Source organism: Anastrepha obliqua, chromosome 1 (assembly GCF_027943255.1).
Source record: "Anastrepha obliqua isolate idAnaObli1 chromosome 1, idAnaObli1_1.0, whole genome shotgun sequence".
In the NCBI taxonomy this organism is placed as follows: Eukaryota; Metazoa; Arthropoda; class Insecta; order Diptera; family Tephritidae; genus Anastrepha; species Anastrepha obliqua.
This window is the reverse complement of record NC_072892.1, coordinates 54,072,975-54,088,243: the sequence shown is the minus strand read 5'-3', so window position 1 is coordinate 54,088,243 and position 15,269 is coordinate 54,072,975. Positions and strand designations below refer to the sequence as shown.

Sequence of the window (15,269 nt, the reverse complement as noted above, 5' to 3'; positions counted from 1 at the left end):
CAGGAAGTGGTCCGCCGTCTCATCCTCCTCTTCACAAGCTGGGCAGAGTACACTGTCTGAGATGCCCAACCTTTCCATGTGCTTTGCCCACAGAAAGTGGCCCGTCATCAGTCCAACCAGCCGTCTGCACTCCCCTCTGCTTAATGACAGAAGGGTTTGCGACAGTCGATCGGACATGACAGGTAACATTAGTTTTGTCCATCTGCAGCCTCTCTCAGCCTGCCAAGCTTGATCGTGGGTGGATAGTTAGTCTTAACGTACATTGGAAGGACGTTATGGTTCTGCGGTCAAAAAGGAGACAGTGATACTCGAGACCGAAAAGTAAGTTTAACTTAGGCCAAAAGAAATGAGCTACAAATAAATAATCTGCTCCCTGGAAATAATAAGTTTTCATGGATGTTAGATTATCAGGTTTGGCCATCTAAAGCAAAATCGTAAAAGTAATTTTGGCTGCCACTTCACTGGAAGCATGATTCTGCTCGCTCATATCACACGTATTTTTATGCTTGTGCAAACAGCCGTTCTTCAGACGGCAACGCTGTAACATAAGCGAAGGCTGCATTGATTTTTTGCGGATATCACCAACATCACAGTTTTTTATATATAGGGTGATCAATCATGAGGTGCTTTTTTCAATAGTTAAAAAAAAACAAAAATGTAAATTATGTTCAAAACCTTTATTTATCATATGAAAGGGCATTCTTTGACATTTACTTTTTGAATATGACTTCATTCAAATGTTGGCCGCAACTACGCTTAAGGTGGTCCATTCTGAAGGTCCAATTTTCAATCACTCGTTCGAGCATTTCGTGAATAACGCGCGTAATGTTGGCTTCCAGAGCTTCAATCGTAGCAGGTTTATCAGCCGTTGTTTTCTCTGGGTGTAAAGGTAGCTCTTGAATCTGTTCTGGTTGCTCTTCATCCCAAATACGGCAATTTTGCTTATTGACGTAACCATTGAGCCAGAAATGCGCCTCATCGCTGAACAAAATTTTGCTCGAAAACAGCGGATCTTCTTCAAAGGCTGATTTTCATAATATAGTGAAACAATGAAATGCCAAACGCTGTTCAACAAATCCACGATGACAGTTTGCCACAACTCGCGCGCGATCTGTAAAAAAAACGCAAATGAAAAAAACTCCTCTTAATTGATCACCCTATACAAACCACTGTCATGTCTCCGTTTCCATCAGCCAATCAAGTGATAACTGAGAGCCGGTTAAAGGTGCGATGTTGGTCACAGCTCTGCGTTCCGTACATCGTAATAGATTTTTCATTACATTTTTTACGACTAGAAAGTGTACTAAAATTGATAAGCTTTTCCATTGCTAGCAGACGGAAAACAATATAACGACTACTATCCAAAGTATTTTAAGACAAAAAATAGAAACTAAGAAAACTTGAATGCGCTTAAGGGGCCCGAAAAAATTATCATTTTCAATAATTTTTTTGCTAGTCAATTGATTTATTTGACAAAAATAAAAACACAGCATTAATACAACATGTTTCAATTTGACTTTAGCAAATTTTCAAAAAAAAAAAAATATAATTGTAAAAGTTATCGCTGTTTGTGTAGAGCCCGTTTCTCCAGAAGTCCCTTGCGGTGATCATCACAAGTCCTTGGAGATTCATCTAAAATTAATCAGACAAGAGAAATTAGTTTTATAAAAAATAATCTTGTGCCTGATCGAAGCTTTTGTTTTGTTTTTTCAAAATTAACAATATGGCAGCCTGAGGAAATATTTTTCAGATTTGCGAGAAAAAAACCGAAATTTTGAAAAACAAAATCCAATCAGGTACGAGTTTCTTATGTTGTTCAAAAGCAGTTTTATTAAAATCTACCAAGCGGTTTTTAAGCTACAGTGATCACCAGTTCAAAAAACATAGTTTTGAGAAAAACGCATTTAAAGTTTTGTTATCGCCCGAGGAGCGCCCGAGTACCTTTTGTTAATTGTTGAATGACTCGAAAAATATTTGTCGTATTCACTTCCAATTTTCTCACAATATTGCTAAGATATTAAGCTTTAAAAAAAATGCAACAAAAACAATCCAATTTTTTGAAAATTCTGACTCCCCCTAACCCCTTAAACTTATCCGCATATGTACGAGTATGTTCAAAAAGTATCGCGAATTTTGCACTTTTGTAGGTTACGTATATTCGAATTTCGATTTTTTTGTGGCGATATGTTGGTACTCATGCCGACGAGTTCGGCCATTTTGAATATTCAGTTAGTTGCTGACAGCTGCTTTGATTGCACGTATTTCGGCTCGTCCTCGATTTTTACCTATTCAAAAAGATGGATCAAAAAACCTGTATCAAATTTTTACACAAAACAACAAAATTAAGTGCGCGTATGCATTCCGAATGTTGACTGTGTCAGACGGAGAAGCTACTTTGGACCAAAGCAACGTTTATCGGTGGTATAAAATGTTCTCAGAAGACAGAGAAGATCTGAACGACGAAAGGCGTGCCGGACGCCCAGCACTTCAACAAAAGACGAGGAAATTGATGAAGTGAAGAAAATAGTATTGATCAATCGTCGAATCACCGTTAGAGAAGTTTCTGAGGACCTAGACATATCGATTTGATGGTGCCATTCGACTTTTTTCAATGATTTGGGCACGAGATGGGTCGCCGCAAAATTCGTACCAAAACTGCTCAATTTCGACCAAAAGCAGCATCGCATGAACATTCCTAATGAAATGTTGGACACTGTCCGCGATGACCCAAATTTGCTCCAGAGAGTCATAACTGGTGACGAATCGTGGGTTTATGGTTATGACGTGGAAATCAAAGCTCAATCATCTCAATGGAAGCAGCCGCACGAACCAAAACAACACGCCAAGTTCGGTTGAATGTAAAAGTTTTACTTACTGTTTTCTTCGATTGCAGGGGCGTTGTGCATTATGAGTTCTTGCCACAGAGTAAAACAGTCAATAAGGAATATTACCTGGAAGTTATGCGCAATTTGCGTGAAGCAAACCGCTAGGAAGGAGGATGGTTCCATGTGTAGAAGTCCACGCAAGTGGGGAAAGTTACTGATCGCCATTCACTTGGGAATGGCCAGGACGATTCTTCTGCATATGGTTCAAGCAGCTCACAACGGCCGGGATTAGCCCACGTATCCTCTGGGTAGCTTCCGAACACCCGTTCGGGAGTGAGCTAAAGTGAGAAGGCGAAACATTCCAGGATAGCTGGTTGTGCGTTGGGTTTGGGACCCGCCACTTAAAAATCCCCCCCAATGAAAACTTTAAAAAAGCCTCGGATGAGACCTCCCTATACTGATGACGACCCCTGCAAACGAACTAAGGACTATGATTTGAGGGCATGCACCTGGAATGTCCGGTCCCTTAATGGGGAAGGTGCCTCTGCCCGGCTGGTTGATGTCCTCGTGAGAGTAAAGGCTGACATCACTGCCATCCAAGAGATGCGATGGACGGGGCAAGGAAAGAAAACCATAGGGCCTTGCGACGTCTACTACAGCTGCCATGTAAAGGAGCGCAAATTCGGTGTCGGATTTGTTGTGGGAGAGAGACTTCGTCGCCAAGTACTGTCGTTCACCCCGGTGGACGAGCGTCTCGCAACAATCCGCATCAAAGCACGTTTTTTCAACATATCGCTAATTTGCGCCCACGCCCCGACGGAAGAGAAAAACGATGCGACCAAAGATTCTTTCTACGAGCGCCTGGAACGTTCCTATGAGCGCTGCCCCCGCCACGACATAAAAATCGTGCTTGGCGACTTCAACGCCAGGGTGGGCAAGGAGGGAATTTTTGGTCCCACAGTCGGAAAATTCAGCCTGCACAACGAAACATCCGGTAACGGACAGAGGCTGATCGACTTCGCCGGGGCCCGAAACATGGTAGTCTGCAGCACCAGATTCCAGCATAAGAAGATTCACCAAGCCACCTGGCTGTCTCCTGATCGAAAAACACGAAACCAGATCGATCATGTTGTGATAGATGGAAGACACGCTTCTAGTGTATTAGATGTACGTACGATCCGAGGACCCAACATTGACTCGGATCACTACCTTGTTGCAGCCAAACTGCGCACCCGCCTCTGTGCAGCAAAAAACGTGCATCTACCTACGCAAAGAATGTTCGACATCGAAAAGCTGCAATCACAACAGACAGCCAGAAGATTCGCCACTCGACTCTCACTCCTGCTCTCGGAGAGCACTGCCCAACAAACCGGCATCCACGAACAATGGAGCAACATTTCTCGTTCTCTACGTACCGCCGCCGAAGAAGAAATCGGATTCCGGCGAGCCCGAAAAAACAATTGGTACGACGAGGAATGTCATGCTGCCGCAGAAAGAAAGGATGCCGCCTATAGAGCCACGCTGCGATCGGGCGCAACGCGAGCCATGTGGGATCGCTACAGAGAGCTGAAAAAGGAAGAGAGACGTACTATCCGAAAGAAGAAACGAGAGGCCGAAATACGTGAGTGCGAAGAGCTTGAGATGCTGGCCAACAGGAACAACGCCCGAAAATTCTACCAGAAAGTTCGGCGGCTTACAGAAGGTTTCAAGACCGGGGCGTTTTCCTGTAAGAACAAAGACGGCGAACTGGTGACTGACGTACAGAGCAATCTTAGATTATGGAGGGAACACTTCTCGAACCTATTGAACAGTGACAGCTGCGCATGTCACCGAGAAAGTGAAGATCCCGATACCCCAATCGTTGACGACGGAATTGTCGTTCCGCTACCCGATCATGACGAGGTGAGAATAGCGATAATGCGGCTAAAAAACAACAAAGCCGCGGGCGCCGACGGACTACCGGGTGAGCTATTCAAACATGGCGGCGAGGAGCTGGTAAGGTGCATGCATCAGCTTCTATGCAAAATATGGTCGGATGAAAGCATGCCTGCCGATTGGAATTTAAGTGTGCTCTGCCCAATCCATAAGAAGGGCGATCCTGCAATTTGTGCCAATTACCGCGGGATTAGTCTTCTAAATATCGCCTATAAGGTTCTAGCGAGCGTATTGTGTGAAAGGCTGAAGCCCACCGTCAACCAACTGATTGGACCTTATCAGTGTGGCTTCAGACCTGGAAAGTCTACCATCGACCAAATATTCTCAATACGCCAAATCTTGGAAAAGACCCATGAAAGGAGAATCGATACACACCACCTTTTCGTCGATTTCAAAGCTGCATTCGACAGTACGGAAAGGAGTTACCTGTATGCCGCGATGTCTGAATTTGGTATCCCCGCAAAACTAATACGGCTATGTAAGATGACGTTGCTCAATACCAGTAGCGCCGTCAGAATTGGGAAGGACCTCTCCGAGCCGTTTGATACCAAACGAGGTTTCAGACAGGGTGACTCGCTGTCGTGTGACTTCTTTAACCTGATGTTGGAGAGCATCGTACGAGCCGCAGAACTTAATCGCTCAGGCACAATTTTTTATAAGAGCGTACAATTGCTGGCGTATGCCGATGATATTGACATTATCGGCCTTAACAACCGCGCTGTTAGTTCTGCCTTCTCCAAACTGGATAAAGAGGCAAAGCGAATGGGTTTGGTGGTGAACGAGGACAAAACGAAGTACCTCCTGTCTTCAAACAAACAGTCGGCGCACTCGCGTATCGGCACCCACGTCACTGTAGACAGTTATAATTTCGAGGTTGTAAAAGACTTCGTCTATTTAGGAACCAGCATTAACACCGATAACAATGTCAGCCTTGAAATCCAACGTAGAATCTCTCTTGCCAACAAGTGCTACTTTGGACTAAGTAGGCAACTGAGTAGTAAAGTCCTCTCTCGACGAACAAAACTAACACTCTACAAGACTCTCATCATGCCCGTCCTAACGTATGGCGCAGAAGCTTGGACGATGACAACATCCGATGAAGCGACGCTTGGAGTGTTCGAGAGAAAGATTCTGCGTAAGATTTTTGGACCTTTGCACGTTGGCAACGGCGAATATCGCAGACGATGGAACGATGAGCTGTATGAGCTTTACAACGACATAGACATAGCGCAGCGAATAAAGATCCAGCGGCTACGTTGGCTGGGTCATGTCGTCCGAATGGATACAAACGCTCCGGCTTTGAAAGTATTCGATGCGGTACCAGCTGGTGGTAGCAGAGGAAGAGGGCGGCCTCCACTGCGTTGGAAAGATCAGGTGGAGAAGGACTTGGCTTCACTTGGTGTGTCCAACTGGCGCCGGTTAGCACGAGAAAGAAACGACTGGCGCGCTTTGTTAAACTCGGCCAAAATCGCGTAAGCGGTTATAGCGCCAATTAAGAAGAAGAAGAAACCGCTAGGAACACCCGAATTTGTGGAAGAACAAAAATTAGCTCTTGCATCACGATAACGCCCCTGCTCACACATCGTTGCTTGTGTGCGACTGTTTGGCCAAAAACCACACACTAATGATGCCACAGCCACCGCATTCCCCAGATCTGGCCCCCTGTGACTTCTTCTTGTTCTCGAAACTGAAGAGGCCCATGAAAGGACGACGCTCCGCTACGATTGACGACATAAAGACGGCATCGAAGGAGGAGCTGAGCAAGATAAAGATATGATTTCTTGAAGTGCTTCGAAGATTGGAAAAAAGATGTTGTTTATAAAGTTGGTTTACTGACGATAGTTTATCGTGACAAGTTCATAAGAAAATACCGATATAATGGTTGCAATTTTCAAAACAAAATTTTAATTTTAATTGTTTGATAGATATTTTGTATGGATATAGAGAAGAATTTAAATGGAATTGCAATGGAATTGATCAAGTTACATTTACACAAGCGTGAAAAATGACGAAACATTTATCAAATTCATGAAAGATATCTTCAATTTCAATTGTACATCAGACGTTAATAAATCAACAACACTAAGAGGCATCATCATCGATTTGACTTTTTTAAGACGCATTACACTCGAAACACTCCCTTTCATTTCCTACTTTTCCTATCATCTCCTATTCTCAAGTGAGAAATGGCTCATTACCATGCACACAGGAAGAAGGCATATGCAAATATAAATATGTGATGTCGAACGTTGCCGAACGCGGGGGCCGATTGTGCTCTTTGTCGTTCGTTCCGCGCTCTCGCTTGCTGTTCAAGCAAGGTAACGACGAATGAGCAAGATAACGACGATTGAGCAACGACACATTTTTTGGTGCGTGTAGCCGGCTAAATCGAGTTATAAGACGTTATCACGTCAAAAACGTTGGCACGAGTGCATAATATCTCATGGGTATTACGTTGAAGGGGACAAAATAGAATAAATAATTTTTCAAAAAACACAGAATTCACGATACTTTTTGAACACACCTCGTATGTATGTAAATTTGATAGTGAGATTACCAGACCATCCAGTCATATTCTAGTTCTTGTCTTACTAAAGTTATAAAAAGTGCTGTAGTAACATATGGATAATTGAGTTTTGTTGATGACCGCTTTATGAATGCAAGAGAACATCTGGATTTGCAACGAAGACATTGACTTTTAGGTTAAAATTAAGGTTCTGTAGCAGTAGTTTTTAAAATTTTGCTCGGGCTAGCGTTCAAATTTAGATCTTTTGGTGAGACGTTTCTATCGGAATAACGCAGTAGACTTGCTAGTGCAGATAAGTTTGAATATGTTTGAAGGTATGCTTCACGCCTGTAATTGTATTGGAGCTAAGCGCCCCTAGGGCTGCTCTGACCATATCACTAATAAATGTGGGACGTTACGCTGAAAGAAAAAAAAATTAACCTTAATTCCATGTCGTTCCATTCGGCACCGCGTCCGGCGCTTGTTTCTACTATACCTATAACGCCAACAGAAAATAAGAAAAAATTCATAAAGTATCCTCTAAGCTTTAACTAAACATATCCGAAGAGATTTTTGAATACTTTTTATTTTAATAATATTTTATCATAAACAAATGGCATGAAACATGCATCGTGCAGTAGTTTCATAAAAAATTCATGATTTCTCAAAGAATTGGCCGGACATCGACATTTTATTAATTTAACTTCAAAATTTGCATTGCTTTATTACTTTTCAAGCAACCTGTTTTACGTACCCAGAAGCATTTCAATCAACTTTAACAAAATCATTAAAAAATTATTTCTCTGAAAGGCACAGCTGGTTAAAAAAAATAAAATAAAAATAAAGACCTAAATAGTCATGAAATCTATACTCTATATGTGAATGTATGTATTTAAAGATAAAAATGATTAAATAAATGCTAGTGATTCACAACTACACCGACACCAAAAACAAACATTCCGACTAAATTGGAAAATGTCAATGAAATTTTTTCACAAGTACACAAAATGTGAAAGCGAAAACCAAAAACACTGAAAGGTAGCAAAACCAAAAGACAAGTTCTTAAGATAAAACGAGAATAAAAAAAGTCTGTGAGATAAAAATAGAAGTAGTGAAATGAAATTGAAAACGGAATTTCCGCGGCACTCGGACGTGACAGTGACGTGTCGATAATATGAAATAAAGCAAAAAATACACAGTCCACAATAGAAAACAGAGTAAAAGAAATAATGCAAAGTGGAATAATAAAATCGAAGTAAACAAAAAGTAATAAAACACAAAAACAACTGAGATAATCGCAAGCTTTCGTAGCAAAAACCAGCAGTGCAGCACAGGAATCCACAATAAAAGCAAATAAAAAACCAAAAAAACCAAATTACGAAAACACGAAGCAGCAACTGTGCGCTCATACTGACCTCGAAAACTGCCATTGACGCCAAATACCAGAAGCACTAGAAGCTGACTGAAGGCTTTCACACCAATATCAGCACCACTTACCCTAGCAGCAATAGTAATAGTTTTTAGCGACTGCAGAACTGTGCCACGTCGCGTGCCACAAAATGTATTTCCGACGCCGATGCCATTGGCGATGTTTTTCTAGCTTCGCCGCGGTTTGGCTCTTTTGGCTGACTTTTGTCAGCATACAACAGAATCGACTACATGGCGATGGCTGCTCGTGGGCTGCACAACAACAAAGCAAACAAATAACCCACAACCATTTGCCACTAAAACAGCTGCAAACGAGCAACAACTGCAATGAGCAGCAGCTGACGAAAACCGCCGTCATAGGATTGCCAGTACTAAAACTGGGAGAAAAAAGCGAAAAGGCTACTAAAACAAGTGCAATGGTGACAGTGACTACTACCCCGCGGCAAGTGGTGGGCGATGTAGTGACAGAAGCAGCAGAAATAATGCCTACACAACTCGACAAGCAGCAGGAAATGCCAGCCGCCGCGCCGTCGGAAGTTGACAGCGAAAGTGATGAGCGCCTAGTGACCGAAGAGAATAACAACGAAGTGCCAATCACAAAGCCATACGCAGATATCAATGGGTCAAATTCGAAGTCTACTCGTAGCATATCCGTGGCAAAGGAGGCAGGAAATATTGACAGTAGCAAAGTGAATGCTACTAAAAGCATTAACGAAGCCAAAGCAACAACGGCAACAAAGCAAATGCAAACAAAGGAAGGAGAAGCGCCGCTGCAAATGGCAGCGACCACAGTTACTATAACGACACCAATTCCCAGTGCTGGTCGCAATTCATTTACCACAGTCAGCAGCCAAGCAAAACGTTTGATTGCGAGAAATTTAAAGCAGTCGAAGAATGTCGTCAACTCCGATTATTTGGCATACGATTTTAAAGCGAATGTCGCAAAGTTATTTGCAAATGATGCAGCAGCTGGGCGCATGGCAAATGCCAGCTATGCCAGCATCAATGATGAGTTTAAAAATAATATTCGTAGTAGGGAATTGCTGAGAAAAATAGAGCGTGAAAGCAACAACAGCAGCAGCAGCAGCAGTAACGGCAACCATAATAACGAAAGCAATGGCGTACATAACAACAAACAAACAACAACAGCTACAACGCCGAACAACAGAAGCAACAATAACAAAAAGAGTGTTAACCAAAATCACATTGAAAATAATTACAATCCCAACAATCTAAGCCCTGTCGAGCAGCCGCATCCTTCGAGTGTTAGTGGTGCTAAGGCGGCTGCTGCTGTCGCCTTAAGTTCTAATTTTGCTGTTGACACTATTGTTGAACCAACAGCTGCTGGCAGTGGCAACACCAACCGTTATAATAGCAGTAAGAATAACAACAATAAGACCAACTTTCATAATAAGTACAACAAAGTGGTGCACACAAATGAGCGTCGTCACATTGTGCCCGAGAAGTTGCAATACACCAAAGAGCTAAACATCAAACAGGGACGTCTAATGGGCATCACCCGTAACTTTCAATCGTCGACAGGTCTACGTGATGTTGATCAATATCTGGGCTTGCCATATGCTGAGGCGCCCGTAGGCAGTCGTCGCTTTATGCCACCAGGTGAGTGTAATAGGAATATGCATACATACATACACACTCACACACTATATATTTATGTAGTGTAACTAGATATGCCTTGAATATGAGGGTGGTTAGTAGTACCAAACAATAATCGTGGGCTTACGAAATGGTACTTGGGATTGGAAATAAATTATAAGTAAAATTAAAAGTAAGGGGTATGCATATTAATGATAACTGTTAATCTGGTGACATCGAGACTAAATCCTGAATTTTTGGGATTTCGTATAACTTTTTTAAATTCAGTAAAAATTCATTATGATTTATGTTTTTTTTATAATAACTGTGGTAATAGTGTCTATTATGATATGTAATCCCGAATGTACGAGATTCGTTGTGGGATGTAACTTTCTCAAATTTAGTAAAAATTTAATTAGCATTTGCTTTTTTCAATAGTATCTTTTACTACATATATTACATCCCGAATTTTCGGAATTTGTCTCGGGATATAACTTTCTTAAATTCAGTATAAATTTCAATTATTAATAAAAGTAAATAAAAACAAAAATTAATTACACAAAACTAAATCGGGATCGTCTCGGGATATTGCTTTGCTCAATTCACTAACAATTTAATACAGTATTTTTTTTTTAATTGTATTGGTGCCTGTTAGAAATTAAATCTCTAATTACCGGGATTCTTCATGTGACATAATTTCCTTAAATTCTATAAAAATTCAAGGTATATTGTTTTATTATAAGTACTGTGATAACAGTGTCTACTATAATATGAAATCCCGAATTTTCGGGACTCGTTCCGGTATGCTACTTTCTTAAATTCCATACAAGTTCAATTAGTTCTCGATTTTTATCAAAGTTAGTCCCTATTTCCGGGTTCGCGTCGGGATATAACTGTTTTAAGGTGAGTAAGGATAGTATTATAATACAAAATATATTTTTCTGAATATAAAGGGTTTTCCAATAGGAGGCTGCGTCATGTTGTCCGAATGGACACAAACGCTCCGGCTCTGAAAGTATTCGATGCGGTATCAGGGGGTGGTAGCAGAGGAAGAGGAAGGTCTCCTCTGCGTTGGAAAGATCAGGTGGAGAAGGACTTGGCTTCACTTGGTGCGTCCAACTGGCGCCGGTTAGCTCGAGAAAGAAACGACTGGCGCGCTTTGTTAAACTCGGCCAAAATCGCGTAAGCGGTTATAGCGCCAATTAAGAAGAAGAAGAGAATAGGAGGCGTTATTTTGATATTCAAAGAAAAGCATTTTTCTTATTTTTTATTATAACTGATCGGATGTTTATTTCATTATAAAGAGGAAGATATGCCGTTAATAGTGGAAAATAACATCAGGCAAATGACCACCACGACCACGCTTACAGGACAATATCCTTTTTATGAAATTTCCCATAACCGAATTGCAAAGTGGCTGCCCTACGTCCTCGATAGGCTCACGAATTCCATCTTTGGGATCATAAATCCTCCTTGGGCTGTTGGTGTAGACCTTCTCTTTCACGCGGCTCCAAAGAAAGAAGTCACTAGGTGTTAAATCACAAGATCTCGGTAGCCAATTGTGATCACCTCTTCGAGAGGTAACATGCTCCGGAAACTTTTCCCGTAAAAGATCAATGATTTCGTTGCTTGTGTGGCACGTATCGCCGTCTTGTTGAAAATAAACGTTGCCCTGATCAATACCATCCGGCCATAAAAAAATTTTTAATCATCTCTCGATAGCGCAATCCATTCACCGTAACTTTTGCTCCAGCTTAATTTTCGAAAAAAGTAAGGTTCTCCGCCGGACCAAAAACCGCACCAAATAGTCACGACTTGAGGATAGAGAGGCTTTTCAACAATAACTATTGGATTTTGTGAGCCCCATATCCGACAATTTTGCTTGTTGACGAAGTCACCGAGGTGGAAATGGGCCTCATCACTCAAGATAATTTTTCGATGGAATTCCGGATCATTTTCATACATTTCCTCGACCCAATCACCAAAAACACGACGTTGTTGATGATCGGCCGGCTTGAGTTCTTATGTTAACTGGACTTTATAAGCCTTAAGACCCAAGCCTTTATGCAAAATACGGTGCAATGACGTTTGTGGAATGCCTAATTCCAAAGAACGACGAGGAATGGACAAACCTGTGCTTTCTTCAACTCTTTCGGCTACAACAGCAATATTTTCGGCTCTTCTTGAGCGACGTACACGGTTTTATTCTTCACATCACTAACTTGTCCCAGCAGCTCGAATTTTTTCACCAATTTCTGTATTGCGGTCCGACAAGGTGCTTCACGATGACCCAAAATTGTTCGAGTTTTACAAACCGACTCTGCCAAATTTTCACTATTTTTATTTATTGGTGCGTACACCCTTTTTTTGGGTGTTTGGCCAAGCTCCTCCTCCTATTTGTGGTGTGCGTCTTGATATTGTTCCACAAAATGCACATTTTTATAGTGAATTTTAGTAATTTCAATGCGTTTTTTAAGCGTGTATCGTCCCATTTTTATTAATGGCTTAGTTTCTACTTGTCGAAATAGCGGGGTATTCAAAATAACACCTGTTATTGGAAAACCCTTTAGAAGAAAATATGTCAAAGCCCCAACTCATGTTTTTTTTTCAAATCGAACTTCACTAAAAAGTTATTGCATTGCTATGAAAACTAACTCTAATAAGGGTATAGAAAAAAAGGTTAACTTACCGTTCTTGTTACATTTTCATTCAGTTTTTTTCTTTGATCTTCGCTTGTGTTATAATAGAAAGAGCTTTGAATAACTATCTTTTTTATAAAACTGATACCATTCTCTAAGGTACGTTGCGAACAGTGCCAAAAAAATATACGATAGAAAGCTTTTCGAAAGCTTCTAACGATTGATCTGCACATTTCTGGAAACCTAGTCAAAAACTATTTAAAACAGATAAGACTGAAAGAGTAGATACCATTTTGAATGAAAGGAATTTCAATATAAATTTGAATCATCGTCAACCAGTTTCATCAACTCTATCAATCAACAAGCCTGCGCAAACATATCGATATCAAATAGGTACCCTGATGAGTTTTGAGAGTTTCAACTTTAGAGTCGCGTAGCTGTAGAAAACCGGCTAAGAACAACAGGCATGAAAACACTCATAGCTCCGTCGACTTACATAGCTGCTTACCATTGTTCCAGCACCAATCCAACCAAAAGCTTGAGGTGAAGAAAATGTAAAAACTTGTTACTTGCGTTTCTGTCCCTTTTTTGTAACTTGGGAGGCCTAATTTTTTGCAAATGATGCGATTGACTCTCATTTCCTTTAGATAGGATTTATTTTCATATATTTGCATACGTAGCTTCTGACCAAAGTCCAAAATTGCGCGTTTCCTGAACCATACGTGAATGAGTCTTTTCCACTGAATGAAAGTTTAAAACTTTGAGTTTAAGTGACACAAATAATCAGTGGCCACATAACATACTTTTTATGTATAGAATATTTTTGGATTACCCTAGTATTTTGCCATAGAATCGAAATTATGATTGCTTTCGTTAAAATATACACGCATACATACTTAAATACATACTTATATATGTGTATACAAAACTCCTGCAAGAAAGATCAAATGCAAAATTTAAGAATATATTCGAGTGTACTTGGATGTGTGTGTTACTTCCTACATGAATAGGCGTAGGAGAGAAAACGGAAAATGCATAAATCACATTTATACACTTACAGGGTGTTACAGCAAATGTGTTGACACTTCAATTTGTATCAAACTGACAGTACTATTCTTTGAAAATTGGTATTAGGATGCTGAGGGTAAGTCGCATTAGAATGTCAGAAAGTGTCACAATGGGCCACATTGGGTCACAATTTGGTAAGCAACAAGTAAGCATTAGGCAGAGATACTGGCATGTGAGTGTTCACAAAAAGTTATCAACCACCACGAATAGCCAACAGGGGCAGTAATTGAATATTTGAATAAGCTTTTTGTAAGGGTTGCAGATTTAAAATTCTCATTTGACACAGAACTGACAGTCCAATCAATCTAATTCTTGGAGTTGATTTTGACTGCAATTTGTTTGCTTCAAAGCCATTTAAATTACGCTGTGATCTGAAAATACCGGGTTTAAATAAAACAAAACAGAGTTAAATTCCAGGTAAATTTATTTTATCTCCTTCAAACTATGACCCGTTTGATGCAACGAACATATGCTAATTTTTAACCCAGTCCTCCGTGCACCCCTCGTAGGCCGACGAAGGGATGGCCTTCAGCTCCTTCGCCTCTATCGACTGAAATCTCCTTCCACGAAGTGGTAACCTCAACTTGGGCAATAAAAAAGAAGTCGCACGGGTTGAATACGGTGCTTGCACGATGGTATTTATTTGGTGTTTGGTCAAAAAATGCAGCACAATTTGGGCTCGGTGCGATGGCGCGTTATCATCATGCAAAATCCAAGAATTGTTTACCTACATTTCCGGCCGGCCAGGCAGACGGTAATGATCCGATGGCGGTAAAAAGTGACAGATGTGTGTCTTACAGACCTACCAACATAAGACGGGTTCCCACATGCGCGATTCGTTTAAATTAAACATTCCCGGTACTTTCTGATCATAGGGTATTATTTTATATTAACCTTCATTCGAAGATTTGGTTGTGACTTTACTGTACTTTATAGTATAACTTAAAGTTATTATGCACGCCTACCGCCTAGAATTACTGCCTATTTTACCAAGAAATCATATCACGATTGCCAGACGGAAAGGTTCGGACTCATTCAAATGACCTTTGTCCGTTTTGTTCTTAGATCTCCGATGTTTAGGGATCCAATTCTTTCTTATATTAAGTTGTTCAAGTTCAGTTTTGCGGTTCTTTAAAAAAAACAAAATTTTATGGCTTGAAATAAAATTTATTATTCAGTACAATTTATGAACTCCATCCCTGAAGTGAGAAACTGGAAGGCCCACAAAATACGCTTCCAAAGCTTATAAGACCTCATCAGTTGATCAAAAAC

The 15,269-nt window shown here is 40.8% G+C and overlaps 1 protein-coding gene across 1 annotated transcript in view; it reads left to right on the top strand.

The window, feature by feature from the left end:
• Window positions 1–8,211: 8,211 nt before the first annotated feature.
• Window positions 8,212–15,269, top strand: part of LOC129252881 (uncharacterized) — a 335,534-nt gene continuing 328,476 nt past the window's right edge. Inside the window, exon 1 of the mRNA XM_054891021.1 lies at window positions 8,212–10,314. Within this exon, the coding sequence (XP_054746996.1) occupies window positions 8,826–10,314 (1,489 nt within the window). The 5' untranslated portion in view covers window positions 8,212–8,825. The remainder of the gene's footprint in view (window positions 10,315–15,269) is intronic.